Below are 26953 nucleotides of genomic sequence, written 5' to 3'. Positions count from 1 at the left end.
CGGGGCGGCGCGGCCGCTTATCCCGCGGGAGCGGCGGGGCCGGGAGCGCATCCCGCACCGCGCCGCCCGCCGCGCCCGCCGCGCCCGCCGCGTCCGCAGACATGGACGAGGAGCGGGTGAGTCCCCGCGGGACAAGGGCTGCGCGCCGCCCGGGAAGGCCGGCGGGGCGTTTCCCGGCGCTCGGCCTGGGAGTGAGGGGCCGGCGGGTGGAGGGGCGGTGCGGGAGGGCAGCGGCGCGGGGAAAGGGGATGCTGGCGGAGTTCTGGGGGGATCCCGGGTCCGATTTCCTCCTGGATGTGTCTCTCTCTCTTTCTGGAGACGTTCTTGTGTCACCTTCTCCAGGCGAGCCTGCTTTGCCAGGGGGGTTGGAGTGATCCCTTCCAGCCCTGGCTATTCCACGGTTCTGGAATGAAGTGCTCCAGCGGTTGTAGAGCTCTTTCACCCTGTGTATTCCTGCCATAAGTAATTATGGTGCGTGCATAAGCCCTTCTGTTTGCCATTGATGTAATCCAGTGTTGCAGGGAGCTAAGGCGTAAAAGGGTTTTGTTGGGGATTTTTTTCGTCGGTGGTTTTGTTTTTGTGGTTTGTTTTTGGTGTTGGTGGTTTTTTTTTTGGTGTTTTTTTTTGTGTGTGTTGTTATTTTTTGGTGGTTTTGTTGCTTTTTTTCTTCCTGTGGCTGCTGTTCTGCAATTCCCTCTTTCCCTCACTCGCCATCAGACCCCTGGGGGGGGGTTCACTGAAGGGCAGAGATGTGCCCACCCAGGCGTTGGGGGTTTCTTGAACAGATACCCCCTTGCAAAAAGTTGTGACTCAGCCTCTTGGCTTCCAGTCCATCAGTGCAGAAGAGCTCCATTTTCTGTGCTCTGTGGACACTGTGCTTTCCCCAGCTTGGGAATGGGTTTGTGTGTGTGGGGCCTGAGTAATTTGGTGCTGATAATGGCTTGAAATTTACAGATCAGTGTCATTTTCTCTTGCTAAAGCAATGCCCCAGCACTGTAGGAGTTATTGGGAAATTACTAGGGAAATTAACTTTATCTAGGCACAACAGAACTTGCTGTGAATTCATAGCTGGCAACCCAAGGCTTCAGCAAATCCAGCTCCTCATCCTGTGCAAGCAACACCCTAAATCACAAAATACTGTAATTCTGTGTAACTTATTTTATATAAAATTTATTTATGCTAACCAGCTAATATCTCTAAAGGTGTGTTTTAGAAGGTGAGATGTGAAATGCCATAAAAAACTGTGCTTCTGGTAGAAACTCTGTCAATTTGGGTCTGTCTGCCTTTGCCTGCTCTGAGATTTGCCCCTCTAGGGCAGCAGTAAATGAGCGCTGCTTATTTACTGTTGCGGGTGCTCTAGGTAGATGTTTCTGAGTGGGATCATTGGTCATATTTGAATCCCAGAGGTTCAGAATACAGCAGTAAAACTGCAAGGAATCTTCTATTTTACTGTACTTTCTCTACCAAGGGTTAATTTGGTAATGTCACCTGTACTGTACAAAGTTCTTCAAACTCTGGCAACCTCACTGTGTTGACAAGTGCAAGAGTTTAAATTAATGGAAGCTAAGTAAGCATACCCTTCTTGAAATTTGATCTGGATATGAAGGTTATACTGTCTCGTGATTTTGTCCTAGACCCTGGGCTGCTTCAGAAACTGTTCTGCTTGCAGTCAGTTGGGGAGCCTTCGGTCTGATCTTGGACAACTTTGTAACTTGCTTCTTGTGCAGAACTGCCACCATTGTTTAATTTATGAAAATTTAGTTTTTATGAGGTGCCTGTCTGCTTCAAGAGGTGCCATGTCATGTTAGTTATTCACTATTCAAAGGTGGGTGTTCTGTTTTTATCCACCTGGCAAGACTACAAACTACATGTTGTAGTTTGGCTACCATTTGGCTACTGTAGGCTTCCATTTCTTTTTCCTATCCTTTTTTACTCTTCATCCTTTGCTCATCATTACTCTTGCTTTACCAGTGGCATGTTTGGATTTTTCTTTTTTTTTTTTCTTTCTTTTTCCCCAGAAAAGTGCATTAGATTCAGAGAGTAAGATTAGGACACAAAAGGGAGGAGCAACATGGAGCTCATACACAGCAGCAAAAATTACCTCCGTAATAAACATTTCATAATGCTTTGAAAATCCATTTAAAACTGACCTCACATCAAGGTCAGAGAGAAAGCTCAAAGAAAATTGCTTGTAATAGAATTTTGTGAAGTACTGCATTCATCAGTGGGCAGTAGAATTGAATGTCCTTTAGTGCAGAAATACCAAGAAATTTTATTGGGCTTAGTGCTGTTGAAATTCTTCTATAAATTAATGTAGAATGTAGGCCTCATCTGGTGCTTACACTGGTAATTTTTCTAGAACCCTTTATTCCATGAAAGTGCACTGTCTTTTCAGAAATTCCACTTAAAGAAATGGCAACGTTGCAGCATGTCTTTAATTTGGCATGTATGGTATGTCTGGAAGGAAATCTATTTGCTGTGTATTAGCAATGAGAAAATTATGTTGGAAAATAGAATGAAATAGTGGTTCCTAAAAGCTGTTGTTTTTTTTTTTGTTCTGGTGGTTTGTGCATTGGTGTTTTAGAAAAATTGTGTCTGCTGTTGGTGGATACTTTAAAAGGACATTCAAACTGCTTAAAATTTCATCAAACCTGGTTCAATTTCTTAACAGGGAAATTGATAGCTTACTTAAAAAGACCCACACCAACCCACTCTTAATCAGTTAAATGTAACTTTAGGTGAAAATCTTGGTTGCAGTTGCTGCTGTGCGTTTGGCTGTGTAAAGGCCTTTGTAATGTCCCTCACATGTAGATATTTTCCTTTAACCAGGATGTAGCTATAGAACCAAGCAGTGTTGTTCAGCACTACACAGGAGAACACTTTTCCCCCACGTATTGCAGCTGAGTAAGCCATAAGATCTGTGCTGAAAGAGGATTGTGAGTTTTTCGTGTTCATCCGAATTGACAGTTGTGCTCATAGGATCTAAGGCTTATCTCCAGGCTATCTGGCCTGTGAAAACAATTGCCTCTGGTCAGTGGTGAATACAGAAGCAGCTGGCTGGACAATGGCTATTCATCTGGCATTCTGATGTGTACAGAATTGCCTTCAAACATGTTCAGTCTTCACCAGACAAGGAGAAGGTTCAGTAATGAAGTGGTCAAGATTTTCTGTGCCTCTGTTTCTGGAAGAAGCCAAGGTCTGGTTTCTGTTCCCCCGAAGTCCAGACCTGAGTCATTCCTGTCTGCTCTGTTACCTCTGTACGTAACACCATCACCTGTGGTAAAAGCACTAAAATTTGTTTTTTCTACTTGTGATTTAACTTCCTGAGTATGATGTAGTGATGCATCTCAACAGCTTGGGCCATAGTGTGCACCAGCCAGACTGTCTGTAGAGTTTCTTATCAGGCCCTCTGGAATTTCTCAAGGTTGCTGAGATGTAAGCTGTTCTAAAAATAAGAAAGAAGAGGCTGAAAAACAGGAAAACAGGACCACAACAGCCAGATAGCAGAGGGTGGTTGAACGCCTGGACTGTAACCAACCCTGTGCCCTGAGGGGTGCAAGCAGAGAGCATGGACAGGGTAGGGGCACCGATGAAAAGATCCATATTCATGTGAGCAGTAGGTTTAGAATGTATAAATAAGTGTATGAGGTAAACAATAAATGGCTTCTATGAAACCATGTTGGCTCATTGATCAGAGGTCCTGAGAGCTCCTGCAGTATGACACTGTTAAACAGCCAGGGGACTGGAGTACCCATAAATACCTCGTTGCAGATTTGTTAGGAAACTGCCTGGGAGGGGGGTCAGAAGAAATAGGAAGGAGCACAGCTTAAGACTAGTGGTGAAGTTCTTTAAATCTGGTGTAGTGTTGAGACTCACTGTGAAAGGATAAAACATTTTTCTTCCTCTTTAGTAAACAAATGCAATCTGGGTAGTACATGGTTGTTAAGAAATTACTTCTGGGAGGGACTTCTGCAACATCCCTTTGGCAGTCTGGCTCTTTCCAAGGTGTATTTTATGATGTCTTTGTGCCTTGGTTTCTTAAATTTTATCCAGTAACAACAATTGATTAATAATGTATTAATTAAGACAGTGTTTACCTGCCTTTTTAGCGTTAGATTTGATTCCAAAACTTATCCAGCCAGCCAGAGTTAAGCAACAGAAAATTCTTAGTTAACTTCTCATCCTTTATTTTTACTTGCATATGGTGATATGCTTTAATAATACAACTGGACTTAAAATTAAGTACCAAGCATTGATGTGTTTTTTAATTCTTAGAGTATATGACTAGCTGCTCAATTAAATTAGATTTAGTGGTCTTATTTTAAATTAAATAAGTTTTGATGTACTTTAATAATTTGTTTGGCTTGGTACATGTTTTGTAAGCTGAATCTACTGCTTTTTGAACTGGGATTCACATCACTGAAATAACCTTGGTTCTCTTTCTCAGCTGTCAGTAAGCTTTCCTCTTTGAGGTCACTTTTAATTGGAGTATAGAAATTACTGAAAATACCAAAAATTACCCAAAATGCTTTCCCACTTGTACAATAAGTTTACAAATCACTTTTACAGATTTATTCTGCATATAGAATAAACTATCAGTGTGGTTATTTCGCGGTAGCTTCCCCTTCCATGAGGAAATCTCAAATTCTGTTCTGGGTTTCCTTTTACCAGCTTTTGAAATTTTCTTTGTTGGTTCCCTGTTTGGCTGCACAAGCACGAGTTTTCTCATCTGGAGAAGCTGTGGTGCCAGTGGGTATTTTAATGCAGGTGACTCATGTAGAAAAACATGTGAAGCAGTGGGGTATCTTAAAGAACCTTCTTGATTTCTCTCAAACTGACACATGGAGATCTTCAATTTGGTGGAATGCTTCCTAGAGGATTAATATTCTTTCTCTGTCCTGAGAAAATGTATTTCCTGGTCTCGTCAGAACTGAATTTGCTGCAGCTGGGATGTCTGTGATGCATTTTCATGCATGTTGAAATGGTGATGATTTAAAAAAAATTGCAAAACTATTTTTTCAACTTCTCTCACTTGTTTTTGTAATTCTAGGAGACTTTGCAAAGGATTGTCAGTACTCTCGTGAACAAAAATGATGAAATCCACAACTTCATTGACATGCTGAACCATACAATATCAAATGTTCAGGTATTTATTTTAAGGTTCACAGCTTGTATCTGAGAGGGGGGTACCTTCTCACTTTTGTTAGTCTCAAACTGTGTAGTGTCTAAAGGATGTGCTGTAAGAGTCCAGTTCAAAACACATCTTCATGTTGGAACTAGATAGAAAAACATTTTATGTTTTACGTCTCTCTAGATGAAAGGTGTTGTGTAATGTTTGAAGAGGTTTTGTGGAACTTCTTTTGTGTAGGAAAGATAATCTTTAATCTGATGCAAGATCTGAGACACACATTGGTGGAAATAGTCTGTATTTTCAGACATCTACTCTGTTTGGTGGACTGAAAAATGATACTTGACAGAAAATACTTTAGTCTTTCTCTTTTCAGCAGTTTGAAATTGTTGGACTCAAGTTTGGAGTTAGAAGTTTTTGTTAAGGCATCTGCATGAGGATGAGGTTTGGGTTCCTTCAGCCTGTCAATCAGCTAAAAGTTGTTTCATCCTAAAGCTAAGTGAGGTTGGCTGCTGCAATGGAAACTATCCAGCTGATCCTTAAACTACCTTCCTGAGTGTAGTTTTTAGCATCAAATAAAATATTTTTCTTTGGAATTGGGTAAATTCCTCCTTCCAAAGATCTAGCAATCCGTAGACAATTGCACAAGGAAAATCAAAGCTTTTGGCGTGGACCGAAGTTACCGAGTGTGCTGTTTTTGTGCAAGTTTGAGTATCATAGGATTTTCACAAATTGCAGCATTCAGTGTCCTGATGTAGAGTCTGCTCAGGACACTATTAGATCACTCCTAATAATTTTTCCGTTTTTGATAAACTGAGAAGCAGTCACAAGTGGTCATGACCTAGCAGTCATGGCAAAACAGGTGTGGGGAGTTACGTGACTTTCAACTTCTCTGTATTGTTTCCAGTGTAAACAGCATTTTCAATTCTTAGGTAAACTCTTCTAATGCCATCAGCGAGCTGGATGAGGAGTTTGATGGTCTGTATTCTGTACTGCATGAGATGAAGGGGAGCATGGCCAACACTATTCAGCAAGAAGAGGCTCGTAAAATTCAAGCTTTGCAGGTAAATAAATGACTCCAGAAAAATTTTGTAGCTGCACAGAAGCGTTTTTAAACTTCTTCTGTTCCTGTTATGCTATCCCTGTTTCTTACACAGCAATATTGATTTTCAGGGTTGTCTTGTGACGCTTCCGGAGCTGGTAAAGTCACCACCTTTTTCAAGGCTATTGCCACACTGTCATTCAGTGATGAAGAGCAGTTCTGTAAATAGAAATTGTAGTGCACATGAATATAAGTGTTCATTTCTCTGCTTTCTGAAACCCTGAAGCTGGGGGAAACAGGGTGTTGAAATTAAATCTGGCTTTTAAGTCAGACTTCAGCTTTTCCCCCCCCTTGGAGTTGTGGGATGTGCCAAGTATCACTGTGCACTTGTCAAGCACAGTGAAGTTAGGACACTGTGAGAGGCCTTGGTTATATAAGGGAATAAATTGTCACAAATGCATAACAAATCTGTGTAGTTCCTAGGACTGGTGCCTCACACACTGCAGTTTTAATGGGAATACATCACATTATTGTTTCTGTTTTTTGCTCCAGGATCAGCTGAGCCAGTGCAGCCATGCCCTGGAGAGCTCAGAAGAGCTGCTGGAACTTGCTGTGCAGTCACTGGACATAAAGAACCCTGTGGAGCTCTTAGAGGTAGAAAGCATTGACTGGATGTGTGTGAGGCAGGTGTTGGCATCTGTCTCCATTTGAAATATCCTTTGCATTTCCCTCCTGGACACTGCAGGAGGTGTACTTAGGGTAGCAGGTGTACTTAGAGTGAGGCTAGACAGGCATATAAAAATACAGTTATTGCTCTGCTGAAAGGCCGAGTTAAACATTGTAGTCCTGAATTTTTATTCAATTTCTGATAAAGCAGGTTGGCTTTTTTCTTCTTTAGGGTGATGGAGAGGGAATACAATGCCACCTTCTGGACAGCTGTCATTGTCAGGCGAACTTGCAGGGATGACCCCAGGAAGGGAGGGTGAAATAACATGTATCTAACTGGAAGAAATACTTGTAAATTAAGGGAACAGTTCCACATATCCACTAAATGAGTACACTAATGCTTTCTACAGTAATCCCAGTGGTAGCAGCCACACCAAATGCAAAGCCAGATTACTTTTTTTCTCCACCTTTTAATGGGAGCAAGGACACAAACCAGTTTAAAAGAGCTTGGGAGAAAGCTGTCTTCCTGTGTCAGTTTTACCTTTTGGCTGCATGTTTGTGTGCCGTCGTGCTTTCTGGGTGTCAGCTTTGATTTATTTGCCTTGAAGAGCAGCAATTCCTAAACAGTATTTTTTTTTCAGCTGGAGTTGTCCTTTCTGCCTTGTAGCAAAAAAATTAAGTTGGCTTTTGAACTCTGTGCAAAATGCAGCTTTGAATTTCTTGGAAGTTGTTCTATTTCAGATCCCTCTAATGCTTTTTTCCCAATCAAATACGCCAAGGAAAGCTGTCTGAGCATTTGCTGGGGGGAAACCTCTTCAGATGTGGAGTCTGAAGATTAAGATACCGAAATCAAATTCAGTGAGCTCTAATATGTAGGATTTGCTACTGGTATTAACACTTGTGCATTTGGAGATGACATTTTAAGGCAATATTGCCTTGACTATTAGTCAGTTAATTCTATTACTCTGCTGGGAGGAATAGCAAGTATTCCTGAAGGGGCAGCTCCAGCCCTGACTCTGATATATTCACAAATTTTCTTCGAATACTCCAGTAAATCAGTTCAGGAGCAATTAGCATAAGATTATATTTTAACTTTTTTCTCTTTTTTTTTTTTTTTTTTTTTTTTTTTTTTGGTGGCTTTATTCTTGGACTTGACTTACCTGGAAGTCAAAAGAACATGAGCAGCAGATTGCAGGGGGGTTCAGTGTTTAGGCAGGATGTGATCAGACACTGCTGGGTAGCTCCTCTGGAATGGGCTGATCCTTCTCTGTCAGCAGCCTGGAAACAAACCAAAGTCAGTGAAGTTAAGCTGGGGCTGTCTTGCAGAAGATGTTGAGTCTTGGCTACCTCATATTTTACAAGATATGGAGATTAGAGCCAAGGATTTTGTTGTGAAGTATCTCTGTTTCATATCATGTAGAAAAATCAGTCAGTAATTCCTACAATAACTTTGTTTTGAGGTGAAGCAAAGCTACCTCTTTTGCTAAATTATTTATAAACACTTAGTTTGGGGGTTTTTCTGCTTCCCACTTTAGGAATATATAATCAGTTTTGTAGCAGGGACAGCCTGATTTCCTATTTATTTTTTTTTAATGGGATTTGTATTTAGTGAAAAATTGGGAAGTTCTCCACTTTTGACTTCAAACTGGGAAGCTGCCTGATGATTCTTGTTTCTTTGAAAGGGAAAATAATTCAGCTGAATGAGCAGCTGGATCAAGGAGGAGTGTTGAAGCAATGCTTCAACAGACACAACCAAGCCCTCACTACTTCAACAGTAATCTTTTGTCTTAGGTTTGTCTCAGGTCCTTTTGGTGAAGGAGAGATATTTTTGTCTTTCCACCTGCCAGATGATGTTTATCTTTTAAATGTCATCATTTCTGCATCTGCTTCAGTGTTCTTATTTGAGAATAACTACTTGCTGTCATTTTTGTATGCTGACATACAGAGAGCCTTTTATTATACTTCAACAACGCTTCCTAACTTTCAGAGGAAAAGTTAGAATAAGTCCTATTTTTTTTCTTATTTATCAGGGCATGCATCCTGTGGTGCGTAGTTCAGCAAGTCAGGCATAGTTAAATGTCACTAATAAGCACTTCTTAGTTTGACAGAAAATACCATGGCTGTTAAATGTTGTTGGCTTGGTTCTGTAGCTCTTTTAAAAAGCCATGGAGAGTAACTCTAAGAGAAATCTGAAAATACAAAATCACGCTCAGAACGTTGAGTAATTTAGAATTGATTTGTTTTTCTGGAAATCAGTTTTGGCTTTTTTCCACCCAGATGTTTCATTATTGCTGTGCTAACCCACGCTATTAACGTGTTTCACAGGACAGTTTACTTTAAGGAATATATTGAACTAATTTTGAACTTCAAATCTGAGCAATGCAGCAGATTGTTCTTGGTCTTCTTGCATGTTCCTGCCATTGATACTTGCATGGAAATACTAACTACTTTCTCTCTCTTCTCCCTGACATGCATCAAGGCTGCCAGACAGATCAAAGATAGGTACAGTACAAAATCTATGACTTTTGTCTTTTTAATTAATCTTATCCTTGAAAATGCATTTACTATGAAAGGGCCATAGTCAGCTTTAATCAAATTCATTGACTCTTTCCTGAGTGTTAGTTATCACAACTTCTGAGAGGGAACTAAAAACTTCTGTGCTGCTCATGTAGTGTTTTTCTGGCTTTTCGTAACTTTAAATAAAAATATGTTTTTGGTGCAGGGAAGTGAAGTTCTGCATCAGCTGCTGCTGTAATTATTACTTCTTTGAATATATATGTATATAATTAATTATTATTGTTAATAATAAGCTTATTATTAATACCTCATGGCTGAAATTTAATGATGTTTCAAGCTGACTCTGCCCCTTTGAGTTGTGGGAGAATCTTACTGTTTTGGTTTTTTTTTAAGTACTTAAAGACTTTTGCTAGTTAATTTTCCTTCAGAATGTAAAAAGTCTTGCAGCTCTTGAAATACTTCTGGTGACACTAGTGACCATGAAATTATTATTTCTGTTAGCTTTTCTTTGAACAATTGTTTTAAAAGCAAAACTTTGCTGTTTCAAAATCAATAAGGCCATTTTTCTTCACTTGGAAGAATGTTAACTCTAGTCCAAGCATATGACGTTTTGGTTCAGAAAACCTTCTGTTATATATATATATATAATACATATATTATATATATTATAGTATATAATATTTTATATTTATATTTAATATATTTAATGTTTTAATATAGTATTTAATATTTTGAGAAGCAGCTAACAGGATGTTTTTGCTTTTGTGGACCAGATAGGTTGGCTTTCAATTTACAGGTTTTTCGGTGAAGGCTCTGATTTACTAAATTCTCTGAACTTCTGTGTAAAATTAGTAATTGTTAGAGCTTAAATGAATCTTTGCCTTTGTAAAGTTAAAATTTAGTATCCTTAACAGGTCAGAGGGAGAGTGGATAGTGTCAGTAATGGGGCTGTTTGGTATGTTTTGTCAGTAATAAGCATCCTCTTCTGGTTTCATGAAATTATCACCAAATCCTTCGTGGTTCTCTGTTCAAGACTGGTGTCTGAGCAGAAGTCAGAAAGCCCTCTGTCCCTGGTGTTCTCTTGCTGCTAATCAGAGGATTATTCTTCCTTAAGGAGAGATTTTCTGTACCCATCTGGCAAAGCACTGATGTGCCAGGCAGCCCGTACTGAATTTCACAATGTGAGCTGTTTTGGAAAATCAATTGAATTGTCTTTCATGACGTTCAGCTCAGTCTCATTATTGTCTCATATCCCAAAATGGCAAAGCTCATCACTCCTGACTTGCATATATTTTTAATAATAAACTTCACATTTTCTCTTCCTTCATCACTACCAGATTTTTGTTTTTCAGTGTTCTTTGATAATATCTGTGGTTAGCATACAATCTCTTACATACTGGTGGAGTGCAGGAAGGGATATGCATTAGGTGTTCTAAAGGTGCCACACATCAATGGGTGTAAAATGGATTCAGGTCTTGGCAGTTGACTTTTGTCGCAAATATATTACTTTGTAATTGAGAATCTTTTTTAAAGGAGGAGTTGGGAATCTCTGAATTGTGGTTCAAAGTGTCTGATGTTTCTCAAAATCTGCTGCATGACCTGGTGTTTTCAGAGTTAGAGAATTATATAAGAGCTTTTTTTGGTGGTGTAGTTGGAGTACAAAAATGTCATAGGGGTGTTCATGATAGTACTCACCTAAGATTTCAGGAGTGGAAATGGAAGCTGTGCTTCACAGTCTGCCAGGATGGGTCAGGTTGGAAGGGACCACAGTAGGTTGTCTGTCCTAATGTGCCTGCTCCAGCAGGGTCATCCCAGAGCACGTGGCACAGGATTGTGTCCAGGTTCTGGAATACCTCAGTGAGAGAAACTCCCCAGCCTCTCTGGGCAATGCGTTCAGGGCTCGGTCACTGCCCAGGGAAGAAGTTCTGCCTTGTGTTCAGGTGGAGCTTTGCAGGCCTCAGGCCCTGCCCGTGGCTCTGGTGCCATTGCTGGGCCTCTGGAGCAGAGCCCGGGCCCTGCTGGGAGCCCTCCCTGCAGCCAGGGACACCCAGGGCTGAGGGCCCCTCTCAGCTGGGGCTCCTCTCCAGGCTGAGCAGCCCCAGCTCCCCCAGCCTTTCCTCATGAGGGAGATGCTCCAGGCCCTTCCTCACCTCCACAGCCTTTGCTGGACCTGCTCCAGGAGCTCTGTGTCCCTCCTGCCCTGAGGAGCCCAGAGCTGGACACAGCACTCCAGAGGTGCCTCCCAGGGCTGGGCAGAAGGGCAGGATCACTCCCTGACCTGCTGGCAATGCCCTTCCAAGTGCACTCCAGGGTCCCATTGACCTCCTTGTCCCCAGGACACTCTGCTCAGGGACAGCTCTTTGTCCCCCAGGCCCTTGAGGTCCTTCTCTGCAGAGCTGTTTGCCAGTAGATCACCCTGGCCTGTGCTGGTGCTTGGGGTTATTCCTGCCCAAGTGCAGGACCCTGCATTTCCTTTGTTGAATTAAATTCTTCAGTGTTTAGTGTATCTGCTGTTTGTCTGTCCTCTTGTTTTCCTTGCAGGAGGGAGTCAGGGGGGCTCACCACCCCCCTGACTCCCTCCTGCAAGGAAAACAAGAGGACAGACAAACAGCACCTGGCAGTTGTTTTCTGTCTCTGAGGATTGTTTTGAAATCCTCCTATGAAGTTCTCAGGCTAGCTTCTCAGGCAGGACTGAGAGGCCATGGGCCTGCAGCCTGCTCCAAAGCTAGCATCCATATGTATCTTGTTGTCTGGTGGTTGCATGTTCAATTCTGCTGCTTGAAAAAAACTCTTCATCCCCTGATAATTTAATAGATGGATATAAAATCAGCATAGTCAGCTTGTTAATTGCTCTTTAGAAATGCCTAAACATGATCCTGAGTCTGCACTACTTCATACTTGCTGAATTTATGTCAAGCAATGTATATTTTATTTTGTTTCTTATGCAGTTTTTTTTGTCACTAGTAGAGAATTTTAAACTCATCTTTAGTCACCTCATTAGTGTTTATTTGCTTAGTAATATGGAACAGCTGGTAGCTCACACCATTATTCTGAGACAGTCACATTAGCTAAACTTTCTATTTTGAGTGTGCTGAATGGTAAACAATTATGTGTTAGAAAAATGTTCTAATCTTTGATCGGTAGTTTGACGTCAGTGATACAGATTGTCTGATTGCTGTTTTGGAAATTGGGATATAGAACTTGACAATGTGAAGTACATTTTGCTAATGCTGTTTTCTTGGCTTCAGTGTCACAGTGGCTTCAGCATTCCGCCTCTCTCTGAAACCAAAAGTCAGTGACAGTATGACTCATATGATGGTGGACTTTGCCCTGGAAAAGCGCATGCTTCAAGCTGTGAAGTTTTTGCCAGGTAAAAACTGTATCCAGCGAGCGTAATTTGTTGCTATGTGAACAGCTTGCTATATTTAAATCAACCAAACAAAAGAAAATTGCACCTCTTGCTCTGTAATAAGCAAATTTTAAGAGTACCTGAACTCATTCTTACTCAATGTGTTTTAAATTGAATACCTTGAGGATGAGACTTTTATTGTATTAATTTCTACACAAGACAGCATTTTGGAAAACAGTACTGATCTCAGTAGTGAGAGTGAGTCTCCTGGACCATGTTTTTTCATGAGCTGTCAGTTCCTCTGTACTCTGTGAAGTTACCTGAGGTTTCTTAGGACTGTCCATGCCAGCTTGATCCTGAGTGACACCCCAGAGTCCTGCTCATGTGCAGGAGTGTTATGTGTGGAACTGTAAACTTACACATTGCTTACCAGCGTGGTGAAATGATCTGAAATACATGAGAGGGACAGTCTACTACTTCGGTGATACTACCATATAACAAAATGTCTATTAATCCATCTACTCCTGTTTGACAGTAAACTTGGCTGCATTAGATGAGTGTGTATCTTTCATGCCTTTTTAGTGCAATTGCTTTCCTATTTAAAACACTTTGCCCTTGTTGGCTGTTAACTGAGAGTATATTGACAAGAGCACTGCTGGCAGGGATGTAAAGTTGCCTGGGTCATGAATCCAAATCTATTAAGGACTTGGTAGCATCAGTTTTCATTTCTGCCCCATGTGTTGCAGATACAGTATGTGGTAGCAGGTGTAGTAAATGACCACTGTACTTGCTAGTGGTCAGCTGGCAGTGTCCAGGCAGAAATTCACCTTCTAGTCTTGGCCTCTGGGTGTCAATCACTGCCCTGCATTTCACAGTGCACCTCTTTAACAGCAATGGAGTGTGAAGATCACACAGCAAGTGTGAACAAAGTTCTGCATTTAGATAAAGGTATTATTTAGTATGACCCTTCTTACACCTTTTTATTTGTCAAAGATATAGGAACTTAAATTATGCCTCTGATTTGTAAACAGGAAAATAGACTGTCTAGGTATCAATCTTGTTTTTTCTACTATAGTGCCATGCTTCCAAATTACTCAGACATCAAAAGCTCAAACTGAAAACAATAAAACATTTTTCATTTCCTGCAGCGAAAGTTGTCCTTGGGTGCCCTTACTATGTAAATGTCTTCTTCAAAACTTTTTTTCCACAGACTTAAGTGCTATTTGGTTTCATGGAAATAGAGTTCTGTTGCCTATAAACAAAACTTCAGTCTTTAATCAACCTTAGGAACTGTTTCCCCTTCTTTGGAAGACTAAGGGGTGAAAAGAAACTGGGTAACTGAAGAGAAGCTAGTGGAAAATAGTAGTGTCTGTAGTGATGGAAATAAATATGAGTGATGCTCTGTGAGGGGTGCAGCTGAACTTACCATCCACAGACACAGGAGCAGAAGCTTGGTTCTTGATGTTCTTCCTGTGTGGTGTTCATTCCAAATGTAGGTTCATAATTGTAAGTCCACCCTGCTCTAGCCTTCTCTTCTTCAAACTGACCTGTGTGCTTGGCTTTCTGCAGTCCCTAAAGCTCCAGAGATAGATGTAGCTGCATGTCTGGTTGCTGATAATTGCATAACTATTTCATGGAGAATGCCTGAGGAGGACAGCAGAATTGATCATTTTGTGCTGGAGTACAGGAAAACCAACTTCGATGGGCTCCCTCGACTAAAAGGGGAACAGCACTGGGAGCTGGTTGACTACATTAAAGCTACTCAATACACATTATCAGGTAAAGTTTTTTTATATGTCAAACCCAAGAATATTGATAGTACTTTTTATGCTTGGAAGTTTTTCAAAATGCCTGTTTTTCTGCATGTAATGAAGCTGTCATTATATCACATCAGTCTTGGGTGCTTTGTACAATAACAGTTCCGTCTTTTATTTTGACTTTGCAGTTTTGTCAAAAATTGTGTATTAAATAAAGTTCACACCAGTATTCGAGCATGTTTTTTGCAGATTGAGATAAATGAAAGACAACTATGTGGGGATAGATCTTAGTCTTGTAGGAGTTGTAGTAATCAACACAATTTCAAATTTCCACATTCACTTTGTAGGTCTGAAATTTGATACAAAATACATGAATCTTAGAGTACAGGCTTGCAACAAAGCTGTGGCAGGTGAATACTCCGACCCTGTGACTCTGGAAACCAAAGGTAAAATTTGAAAAACTCTTAACCTTAGCTGTGAAAATCCTGCACTTAAACTTCTCTGTCTTCATACATGAACCTGTTGTGTTCAGTCTGGTTCTGCATGGACGCTGCTGAAACACTTCCTGAGTGAAAAGGGAAACAACTGTAAAGGATTAAGAAGCTTATTGGCACAAAGCTGCATTCAGACTCTGGAAAAATGGGGCAGTTAATGTCACTCTCCAAAAGCTTGGCATTGGTTGCTTTGAACTGTGGAGTGACAGTCCCATCTGCCTCTGCATGATGCCAAATATACAGCAAGAAGAGGGATGAGTGTTGTGGCTGACTTTGTCAACTATCTAAATAGTTGGTGTGATTATTCTGTTATTAGTGGCAAGACACAGCATTATGTGATGAGAAGTTGCTGTTTTCTTGGCTTCGTAGCTACAGTTTCTAATCACTGTCTATTTAAAAAGTTGGCAGCTTCTAATTGCTGAAGGTGTGCAGTCATGATAGAAGTCAGCTGATCAGAGAATTATTAGAGTTGCTTCCTAACATTGTTTCATAAATAAACTGAAAGAGACGTTTCTTGGAAGGGACGTTTTGTGACAGTATGCAAATCTTGGGTATTAAGGTGAGAGAGTGATCCTGAGGTTTGACTTACATCCAGGTCTGGTGTAAAGGGCAAAATTACTGGTATCAACTATATAAATTTATATAGAAATATAAAATTCTGGGAAATTCTATATTCTGTAAAATTCTAGGAAGGAAATTTGTTCCTTTTGAACGTTATTTCATAAGAATAAAGCTTTTTTGAATTTGAATGAGATCACAGGTATTCTGGTAGCTTCTTATAATTACTTTAATATTCTTAAGCAACAGTCATCGTCGAAAATGTAGTATCTGTTTAATAGCCACATAATTCCCTAGTCCAATACCAGAAAAGTAATTCTGATTTTGATTGTCTGGGCAGTTACTGTATTTTCCATATTTTCATTATTCCTGCATGAACACTTAGTTCACTTTCCTTTAATAATCAACCCAGAGAAAGTCAGTTTCCTTGTCCATGTGCTTAACTTTGCTTTGTTTACACTTGTGCATTTTTAAGCTCTAAACTCTTAAAAATCTCAAGTATTTTAAGAATCAGACTGTAATATCTCATGGTATTAGGACATTTATAGAACAGTCTGTATTTAGAATATTGTTTTTTTTGATCCCAAGTTTCAGACTGAAAAGGTGGTGTTTCTGTTATCGTCAATAAAACTCTGCAACAATTTTACTACTGCTTCTATCATTTTCTGTGAATGACCATTACACCATTTCACTGTTTTTTGTTTTGTCTTGACCAGCGTTTGTGTTCAGTTTGGACAGCAGTTCATCTCACCTGAACTTGAAAGTTGAAGACAGCTATGTTGAATGGGATCCTACTGGAGGCAAAGGCCAGGAAAAAATAAAAGGGAAGGAAAATAAAAACAGGTAAGAACTCTGTTTTGTACGTGTCTGGCATATCTTATCTGGCAGTTAAAGGAAGAGGGTTGGGGGAATTAAAGCACTTGGGAACATGAAAGGAATTTTCATTCAGAAATGTGTCTCTGGAAGAAATTTTCATTTTTATTTTCCTTCCTCTGTCACACTGATGTAAAGGCTAGAGTTGTATTATAATTGTTAATATTTTTTTTTTTATTTTTTTTTTTAATTTTAGCAATGCATTTGTTAGGGTATCATTCAGTGTACTGAGCTAAAATGTAGGTATGGTGGGCTGACCTTGGCTACCCACCAGGTGCCCATCCACCTGCTCTGTGGTTTCTCTTTCTGGTACCAAAACCTTGCCACACAAGGCCAGGACAGTAAATAAGGTAAATGTGAACAGAGAGCTGGTGTAATTCTGTGTTTACTAGTGTTACAGGTCAATTCTGGTGGATAGGCAGCATTTCTACTATAAAAAAAATATGGAAAGAGCTGACTGCCTTGCCCTTTTGAGAAAGAAAAGGTTAAACAAAGTTGATACTACATATAGGTGGTGTCTGAATTTATCTCAGAACCTCATTGGACAATGAAACAAGACTGACAGTGAAAGGTATATATGAGTATATATAAAGGAAAATGAAACATGACTGTTGTGGATGTGGCAGCTCTAAACATAGTGCTTTCATCCAAGAAAAGTACTTAATTTCAGCGAGCTCTTGGTAAATTATTAGATGTCTGCTGTTCTGAGTCCCTGGATAAAAAACTGTTGGGAGAATGTTGAACCCTTGTCTACTCTGGCTGAGCCTTGAATATATCCAAGGATGAAGAGTGTGTGGATGAAGAATGTGTTAACTTGCAAGCCCTCTGTTCTGGGACACTTTTATGGGAGGGGAGGAGTATCCTGTAAATCTGAGGAGCCCAGACCTGGACACAGGAGGGCTTCAGGGTCAGTCTGACAGCTGCCAGGAGAGAAGTCACTTGCCTTGGGCTCCTGGTCACTGTGTTTGGCTAGAGCTTGGGTGTGGCTGTCCACCTCTGCCAGGAGAGCACAGGGCACTGTTGTCAGTTTCTGCTTCCCAAACTCTCAATGGCTTTTCTGCAGAGCGGTTCCTCTTGGGAGTTGCTCTGCCTGTCCTGCTGTGTGGAATTCCTTTGCCTGGAGGGCTGTGAGCCTGGTGTTCAGCTGGATCTCTTCAGAGCCCATGGCCCCACTCCCGTCTGAACATCACCTCTTGGGCTTTGGGGATACTCTGTGGGAATGGGGCCACACAACTGGTATTCCCTCAGCTATGGTTTATTGGCTTTCTGTGTTCACAGTTTGAGATAATTCATGAACAAATACATTCTCCACAAGCATATATTGCCAGAAGCATGATAGAATAACTTCTATTGGCATTTAAAAAATGGGGATAATTTACTATAGTAATAGAACAGTTCTTTAATGACTACTTATTTCTGTCGACAGTGGCCAGAATCCTCTGCTGAAGAGCAATAGAAGGTGATAATATACCTCTTATTCTTAGGATCTAGCACCTAGTTTTGCTGGGAATCTGCTACTTTCCTTTGCTTGATGTCATGACAAACAAATCTAATAGCCTTTATCAGTAAGAGTGCACATGTGCATTTAGAAGTTACTTTGCAGTTTAATTTGGATTCACAAAGATTATGTATATATTCTCCAGTGACTGGAAGAGAATATTTCTGGAAGGATTCATCCTAATGTGTAGGAAACTGGATTTGCAGTGGTTGGAAGGGCATCATGTATTTTAATATTGATCCAAAGATCCCTGTTATTTACAGACATGTTGATGCTTTCTCAACCCTTTGGCACATTATTTACAAATATGGTAGAGATCTCCTGTCTGAGAACTTTAAAATAATTTTATGGCTCTTATTTTTGGATCTCAAAAACCTCTTTGCTTCTGAACTTGTGCTGTAGCTGTTAGTAGATGTTGAGGGTAAGAAGTAAGTGTTTTTACAATGTTTGAAAAGGATGAAGCATATGTTAAAAGGCTTCATGGCCATTCCAATTGAAGAACCAATTGTTAGAATGAAAAATCCTTTTTTTTTTTCTTTTTTTTGATATATAAAGTTAAGTAAAATGTTCTCCTGTTCTTTGTGCAGTTGTGGTTTTTTAATGTCACATTTTTTCATTGTTTTTCTAATGAAACACCTTTTTGAGAAATTACTTTTCCCATTTTTCATCTTCTGCTCTCTTTTGCTGGTTTAGAAGACCAAAAGAAATGCCCAGGATCCTAATTTCTGACAGGTTTTATTCCCCTGTGTTCATCTATCAGGTGAATCTATCTCTGATTCAAAATCAGAAGAAAAGCTTATGTAAAAAGCAAAGTAAGATCTTGAAGCCATTCAGTTTCAATTGTTCTACTACACAAATTACAGCAATTTGTGTTAAACTAAGTCTTAAAGGTGTCTTGGAGATGCTCCTACTTGCTTCGCTCAGGGAATTTGACACTTTGGTAACTGTCAGTAGAGAACTTCTCTAGTTCTTGACTCTGCTTTGGCAGAAGTACATGGTCAAATGTTCAGTTTTGCATCCAAATGATGCAAATGACTGACCTTCTCTAGGATGGCATTTAGATGAGCTTTGTTCTTTTAGGAAGCTTTTGTTCTCACCTAAAAACATCTGTGAGATGTCCACATTAGAGGGGAAATTTGGAGCTGGCTCTGTGGGAGATGGGGAAAAAAAAATTGGCAGTACAGTTACTTTAAACAAAAAAAAAAAGTGCAGCTTTTAAGAGTTGGAAATACACAATGGCAACAAAATTCTTAACTGTCTTTCATTTATTAGACCAGAAAAAATAATCCTTTCAATAATTTCTGGTCTCCTTTACCTTTCCTCTTCACAAGAGAGTACATCTTGTGTGGAGTATATTCTGAAATGAATGAGGAAATGGGGACTAATTGCAATGCTGTAGTCAACAATCATAAACCTTGAGGCAAGAGTATCTGCCCACTGAATATTGGAAGAAATGTGTCCGTTTACTGGCTGGTAAGGGCTGTGCTGTACTGGAAAACAAGCACAAATTGACAAGCTAGTAAGGACTGTGCTCTACAGGAAAACAAGCACAAATTGACTTCCTGCTATGAAATTTGCTGCCTTCCATTGGAAGGTAGATGTAAGCAGTGTGGAGGGAAAAAAGCCTGAGCAACTGGTTTTTTGGAGCTTTTATGTCAAATAGTCAGTGTAATTTTCTGAACTGATAAAGGCTATTAAATTCTGAGAGGACAAAGCACATGCGGTGGCTATTTACAGACTTGAACAAAGTAAATGATACCAAGAAGCTTTTAATGCATTCTTAACCTTGGGAAAATTCTAGCAAAGTGCTTGCATTTTTCTTACTGTGATTCTCTAAATGGCCACGTTGCTACATTGCTTTCTGCATAACCCATTTGTACTGGGTCTAATAGAAAATTATCAGCAGCATTTGTTGGGAATGTGAGTGGGTGATGTCTGATGGACATGAAGCAGGATGGAATCTGTAGAGTGCTTCTCTCTGAATTTCTGCTTTAATTCTTGGCTTTGCTTTTTTTTTTTTTTTTTTTTGTTGTTTTTCCCCATGCTATCACTTGCTAACTTTTTCCTTTGGTAAGTAAACTGCAGCATCCTCCATATTTACAAAATCCAAAAGCACTTGATGTGGTGCACCTGCACGATAGAAACTTAACCCCCTTTGTGTACCTCTTGTGAGCAATTTGGAAGCATAGTTGTCTTCTGTTATATGCTAAGTAGTGGTGCTCAAGTAAACAGCTTTTTCATCAGCAATTTTTTGTAGACTTCTGTAAATGGAATAAAACAAACTTTGGTCATGAACTAGATTTTAGCATACTTATGTCCAGCAGCTTAGCTTTTTTGATTCCCCTGATGTTTATTTTCATGGTGGTATTAGGAAAAATGGACATGTCCTAACACTTTCTGGAATGATTTTTGAGAATAATGGATGAATTGGAAAGAAAACAAGCTGAACTTCACTATATTAATGGGGATAAAAGTAGCAAGTAGCTTTAACAAATTGTAGCTGAAGGGAGAGAAAACTCTTCTGTAGGTGGTATTTTTTCAAAGGCTGATGTCCAATAGACTCCAGAGGATGAGAAATCAAAAATGACTTCTCAAGTGTGTTTCAGAGACTGACTTTGTACTTTTTTGGTGTTTTTGTCAATGAAATTAAACTATAAACTGTACAGCTATTTCTGAGAAGTTAGAATTCTTTGCTACTGATTGCCTTTAAAGTAGTAATCAGATGTGATTCTCTATTGAGGAATATTGCAAATAGCCCTCGCTTGGTTTAAGGTTAAATTGTTGGTAATTATTTCTGAGGGCCTAACCAAGGTTAAAAAAAAAGTTTGAAAACCTCATTGGGTTAAAATTATTCTTTTATACAACAGATTGCTCATTAGAATATTCTCTATCCTGAATTGTTTCATTCAAACCACGTGCCACACATCTGCTTCCCCATTTCCATTCTCAGCTGCCTCTGCACCTGGTTTTTTGCAACATTCTGTATGTTTTCTTCTGTCACCTCTTCCCTCTCAGCTGTTGTGCATGCATGCTGTTAGAGGCATCAACTAATGTGCCCTTTCAAGAGTGTTTGTGTGTATCTCTTGCACCTGATGGACTCAGGGACACCTGAGTGTGCATTTCTGTGGCTGTATCCAAGTTTTGAGTGGTTGATCTCTCCTTTAGAAGCAACGCAGCGTCTCCGAAGAGATCCACTAACAGCCCAAGGGCCTCAGCGAGGGGTGGCCGGGATCGTTTTGCTGGGGAATCCTACACAGTGCTTGGTGAGCTGAACTTGTTTGCTCCATTGGGAAAGGGAAGATCAGGCAAGAATTAGAGGGAAAGTTTGTGATTGTTCAAGGTTGTGTATTCAACATTTTCCTGCCTGGAGCAGTTTGCCCATATAACACCAGAATTTTGTCTTCAACTCTGCTTTGTATTACAAAGCTCGTAGTGACTGACATGCACTGCTTTTAAACATAAATTGGTAATGAGCATAGGTAAATACAGTCTCATGATTTTGTTTTATATTTAAATTGTACAGTAAATATATACAATATATTTATATTGTACAATTTTCTTATTCTTATAGCTCAGATTTCTTTGCCTTAAAATAAAATAGAAAAGACAATACTGGTGCCTATAAGAAAGGCAGCACTGTAAGGTACACTCAATTGTAATTAAATACACTTAGTTGTAATTAAATGTATTTCTGTTGGTAGGAGACACTGCTGTTGAGAGTGGACAGCATTACTGGGAAGTGAGAGCCCAGAAGGACTGCAAATCCTACAGTGTGGGAGTAACATACAGAAACCCGGGGAAGTTTGACCAGCTGGGAAAGACTAATTCCAGCTGGTGCATCCATATCAACAACTGGCTGCAAACCACATTCTCAGCAAAGCATAACAATAAAGCTAAGACTCTAGATATACCTGTCCCAGACAGAATTGGAGTGTACTGCGACTTTGATGGAGGTAAATTACACCTTAGGAGATTTAGTAAAAAGAGTTAGTTACTATTTCTGTTGAGCTGGAGCAGTCCAAGGCTGAAGAAGTGCATTACTTCCAGACTGATCCAGTCTTGCATGACAACACAGACCCTAAGTGCTTGTCATGTCAAATGACCTGAGTTCATCTGTGTGACAGGGCTACTGAAATTCAGTAAAAACAGTGAATTTCACTCTTGTGAACTGCACTTATGTGTCCTGGAAAAGAAAAAATTTTTTTGTACAAGTTAGACTGTGACAGCATCTTAGCTTAAACTATGTTTAAGCTGAATTTCAGCTTGTTCTCTCTCTCTCTCTCTCTCTTAGGTCAGCTCTCATTTTATAATGCAAGCTCAAAGGCATTGTTACACACCTTCAGAACAAAATTTACTCAGCCCTTGCTACCAGGCTTCATGGTCAGTATCTATAAAATCTTGCAGTTTCTAGCATGGAATTCAGTTTTTTTAAAGAAGGAAACTGCAAGCCTTTGGTTTGGCTGACTAGTAATTTTTAAAAGTGTTTAACTGTTTTCTTCTGGATTTCATGTTGTGCTTATAGTGGCATCCCAGCAGGACTCTGCACCTGGATGTCTCAGCTGTGTAAACAGAACTCATTAAATTTGTGTATAGGAAATTAACAGCACACTGCAGTAGCTGATGAGCCTACTGCAATAACTGATCTGAACTGATGGAGTCCAGGATGCTCTGAGCCATGAGAGGAGGTGTCATGGGGTAGAGCAGCACCCAGTGCTTTCCAGTGGAAAAGGAAGTCTCTAGCTTTCACATCTTTAAAAGCTCAGTGGGATTTTCTTGCCAGTCAGTTCAGTGCCCTGCATAATTTTTTTTGTGGCTATCTGCTAATTGGCAACAACTTTCTACAGTGTTAAAGGCTCAAACCTTGCTCAAAAAGCACAGGAGAAGGATTAGTTACTATTAGTTTTTCTTTAATGACTTAAGTGATTCGTTTAGCTTAGTTGGGAGGCCCCAGCTGTGTTGTAAGGTGCCATCAAGTGCATCAGGGAGCAGGGTGTGTAGGCCTGGGATTTTAACAGGTCTAGATTTTTTTTTTCATGGCTTTTTATTTGCCTTGCTGATCCTTTTCAGCATAGGGGGAAAAGAATAGCTTCAGAACTATATCTGTTAGCCGTTCCCTAGCATAGCAAAGGCTGACTCACATCAATTCAAGTTCCCAAGTCATCTGGAGAAACAGTTGCTTGCCAAAATTCATGCTATTGCACTACACCTCACACAGCCAGCCTCTCACAGAGTGACAACAGCCTTATGACTGAACAGGATAAGTGAAAATGACAAACAATTTAATTACAGCTCTCAAACTTATTTACATTCTTACATGTGTAGCATAGAAGTTGCTGGCACCTGTGCCCCTGAATCTATTCAAATTTTTTTTTTTGTGATATGTTTATGCTGACATAACTTTAGCATGACATGGTAAAAATAAGCACTGATTTCAGGCACTGGAGCAGAGTGAGAGAGTTGCTTTTCATTGTCACCTTACTTGCTGCTGACACATTGGCTTTCAAAGAATTTTTCTAGTTAGGAGCAAGTGAATTGAGTACTAGGTCTTATAGCTGCAAGCTTAGTTATGAAGCATAGTATGTGAAGCATCTTAGACTTTAAGGACTTAAAAATGAGCATGTTTGTGATTAGAATGTTTTACAGAGTGCTGTGACAGAAGACACGCAGCTGTGCTTGTGCTAGTAAGTTGTGGGATGGGAGGAGAGAGATCTGTTTGGTTCATAATGCAGATTTTTTTTTCTTTTCCCCCCAGATCTGGTGTGGTGGGCTGACAGTGAGTACTGGATTGCAGGTGCCGAGTGCCGTGAAAACTCTTCAGAAGAGTGAAAATGGATTGGGGGGTTCAACAAGCAGTCTAAATAATGTTGCCTAATAGTGTCTGTTCAACAAGTCTGCTGGTGAATGTCTTTGTTTTTCTGTGTAGCTACTACTCACAGAAGCTTGTGAGCATTGGATTTTACTGGGTTTGCTACCTTCTGCTGTTTAGGGCCTGTGCAAAGACAGTGCGCAAAGGGTTTTGGGGTAAGTGTTAGGAACCAGTACTGGGAATCTAGAAAAATGTCAGAAAGCTGAACTGTTGCCTATCTAAAAAAAAAAAAAAAAATACACAAAAAAACCCCAAGAGCTATAACTGTGTACTTTTCTAATACTGTATTCAATCCAAGCATTTTCTTACGGACTTCAATATTAGTTTTGGTACAAATACTATTCTTCTATGAAGAATATAGCAAATACCATTTTTTAGCTCTCCTAATGCGAATTACTTAACAATGTATTTAATTATTACTAGGCTTGCCATTAGAAGTTGAAATTTCTGAGGTGCATTTTGAAAACGGACAGATCAGCTGTCCCAGCCTAGCAAAATACCACAACATGGTTTCAGAAGGATATGATAAAAATGTGTAGGCCTGGTATGAAGAAACAGTAAGATCAGGCTGTTATTATTTCCCCCAGTGATAAAAATCTTTGATTTTCCACAGATAACTCTTTCTTAAAACCTTGTACATTGATATTGGCTCCCATTTGTCACCATTACTTAATTGCATTCTGATTACATTAGAAAATTATGTATAGATGTTCCATTGGCTTGACTCCTATTTGCAAGCCTAGTAAAACAGTAGTCAAATGATTCATAGTAGTGGGAGAGCTAAAAAAGGAAAAAAGATCATGTTATATTCTTCTTGGAAAATCCCAGCTTGTCAGTGGGAATTACTAGGTTATTGTAGGCTTTTTTAATCTGCTTTCTTCCCTTTAATCAAGCCAAGGAGCCTATAAATAGTTTTCAGGTACACTCTTGAATCAGGTGTTTCCTAACTGAAGATTATTTTCTGGTATCACCTGAAAGCTGTTATAAAGTCATGGTCCATAATGATTTGGCTCATTTGCTGCTGGGCCACTACAATTTTTCCTTCTGTATATCCTTTAGCCCATAAAACCATGAACATGTAATCATGTTAAACCTCAGTATTACCAATGGCTCCTTTCTGTCCATCACAATTTCTCAAGAGAAGGAGAAATTCCTTGAGACACCTTCTAATAAACTGGCTATGATGTTCAGTGAGAAGTTAAAATTAAGAAGGAAATGTAATTACCTGTTCTGGAAAGTGTTATTTTTCTTGAGGAATCATGAAGTTGACAGGTTGGCTGAGCCCTAAATGTTTATTTTGCATCTGGAACTTGAGCATCTCTTAATTATTTGCATTGTGAACTTGTAATCTCTTTTTGCAGAGGAAAGTACTAAATAGTTCCCAGTTTAACTGTACGTTCTTCTGCCTGTTCTGTTGCTTGGGCTTTGGGACAAAGATACTCTGAAGTGAAGTGATGTGGTTCTTGGTCAACAGTGTCTGAATTTGTTTCACACATTATCTGCAGATGTTACTGTTATGCAAATACTCTGTGTATAATATTTTCTCTTTCCATTTTACTGCAATGGACACCTGACTAGGAGTTCTTGGGGATAAATCGCTACAAACTCAGTTTTGCAGCCAGTTCTAGTCCAGAGCAGTGGTGCACAGACACCAGGACAGACTGGCACCTCCTCATCACCATGCATTCACTTGTCTTTATCTTGGGTGTTCAGCTGCAGTTCCTCTTCAAATTTCCCTTCGTGGAAAGAAAGGGGATGTTTACAACCAGCTAATGTGTAGTGAGAACCATGAGTATTTTCCAGCCCACTACAAAAGCATTTAAATTATGAAGTTTTTTTTGTTTGTTTTTTTTTCTTCTTAGCAAGCTGTAGTGTAACATGCAAGGTGAATTTGATATGCGCCAATGTAAAAATGCAATTTCGCTTTCAACAGTTAGTTAGAGGAAAGCTTGGGAGTGTTTAATACTGTGACTTGTGACTTGCAAGTTTTGGTTTAACTGATGTCCTAGGTGAACCTTAACATGTGACTTTCTACCCTTACAATGATGCATTTGTTATATAATAGTTTGCACAGATGTCAAATTTTTGCTGCTAACATTTAGTCCAGTTGTTTTTAGTAAGTGGGGATATGAAGAATTGCCTTAAGCACTTTAGATATTTCTTTCTAGACCTGTTTTTCTGAATTAGTGTCTCTCCAGCACCCATCAACCTAGGAAGATGAGTGACACCACACTGCTCCCAGTGATGCTTTTTGTTGCAGTTGGTACAGGGTTTGTGCCTGCAGCTGGGCAGGGATGCCTGGAGCCTATGGAGTTTCCATTCCCTTTGTGAATCCGCTTTCAGGGATTTGGAGAAGGGTGGCTCTTTGGCAGTGGATTAGATTTTTTTGAAGGTCTGTAGTTCAATCCACCAGGCTTATTTACTGTTAATTACTCTGGAGCTGATACTGCATGGTGGCTGAACAGGAGTTTTCTGCTCTGTGACCAAAAGGAGATGCTTAATTACTGTGACTCCTGGTATTCTGAAGCTATTTTGACTCTGAAAGCCTGACTTTTGAGGGACTAAAGGTTTTCCTTGAGGTATGAATACATTTCTTGTGGAAAACTAAGGAGAATTTTGTTAACTGCAGCTAGGGATGTCAGTGTCAGACAGGATAATTACAAAAAAACCAACCAAACAAAAAAAAAAAACAAACAAAAAAAACATCTGGGGATATAAATGCTTCTGCAAATACCAAGCAGATACCAAACAGGCAGGGCAGAGGTGGCAGGTTCATTTCTTAGAAGTGCAGGAAGAGCTGAGACTAGTGTACAAATCCTTTTTCCTCATCCCTCCCACGTTTCTGACGGAGACCGGGGGAGCCACTTGGGAGTGTGTTGGACTTGTCCGTGTTTTTTTATTTTGAGGACTGCGGGGTGTTGGATGGACGCTGACCGTGACTTGTGTTGATGTCGTGGCACAGCGTCGCTATTTTTGGGTGTCCTGTGGCAGGGCGAGCCTGGCCGTGGGTTTCCTTCGGAGCAGTTCCCGGTGATCCTGAGCATCCCTGGGCCGCACCGTGGGGTCCCTGCCCTGATCCCCCCGGAGGGGAGTGGGAGACGGGGGGTGCCGTCCGCGTGTGACGCGATGTTTTGTACTAATACAGAAATCTGCATCCCTGTGTGTGTGTGTGTTTCGCTGTGTCGTTCTACCGCCGCCTCGATTC

The 26953-nt window shown here is 40.1% G+C and overlaps 1 protein-coding gene and 1 long non-coding RNA gene across 7 annotated transcripts; one reads left to right on the top strand and one right to left on the bottom strand.

The window, feature by feature from the left end:
- FSD1L (fibronectin type III and SPRY domain containing 1 like) lies at window positions 1-26910 on the top strand. 6 transcript variants are annotated; one of them, XM_086869579.1, is made up of 15 exons: window positions 47-116; window positions 343-471; window positions 5051-5146; window positions 6061-6192; window positions 6723-6824; window positions 9316-9338; window positions 12602-12723; window positions 14272-14481; window positions 14807-14905; window positions 16228-16354; window positions 17811-17843; window positions 21048-21145; window positions 21584-21835; window positions 22174-22262; window positions 23635-26910. In XM_086869579.1, exons 2-15 carry the CDS (start codon window positions 469-471, stop codon window positions 23752-23754), a joined length of 1506 nt encoding a protein of 501 aa, XP_086725705.1. In that variant the 5' UTR covers window positions 47-116; window positions 343-468; the 3' UTR covers window positions 23755-26910. The 6 variants fall into 6 exon arrangements, with proteins under 6 accessions (XP_086725706.1, XP_086725704.1, XP_086725702.1 ...); XM_086869578.1 differs by lacking the exon at window positions 343-471 and having other exon boundaries at window positions 5-116; window positions 21051-21145; XM_086869576.1 differs by lacking the exon at window positions 343-471 and having other exon boundaries at window positions 5-116.
- Window positions 4164-11989, bottom strand: LOC111941863 (uncharacterized). Its single transcript, XR_002870310.2, has 3 exons — window positions 11049-11989; window positions 7997-8114; window positions 4164-6389 (listed from the first exon to the last, which is right to left on the bottom strand). It is a non-coding gene; the product is annotated as an uncharacterized LOC111941863 (long non-coding RNA).
- Window positions 26911-26953: the final 43 nt, after the last annotated feature.

This window comes from Cyanistes caeruleus, chromosome Z (assembly GCF_971803275.1).
Source record: "Cyanistes caeruleus chromosome Z, bCyaCae1.hap1.1, whole genome shotgun sequence".
NCBI lineage: Eukaryota > Metazoa > Chordata > Aves > Passeriformes > Paridae > Cyanistes > Cyanistes caeruleus.
The sequence above is the reverse complement of the archived record's forward strand: the minus strand, read 5'-3'. Positions and strand labels throughout refer to the sequence as shown.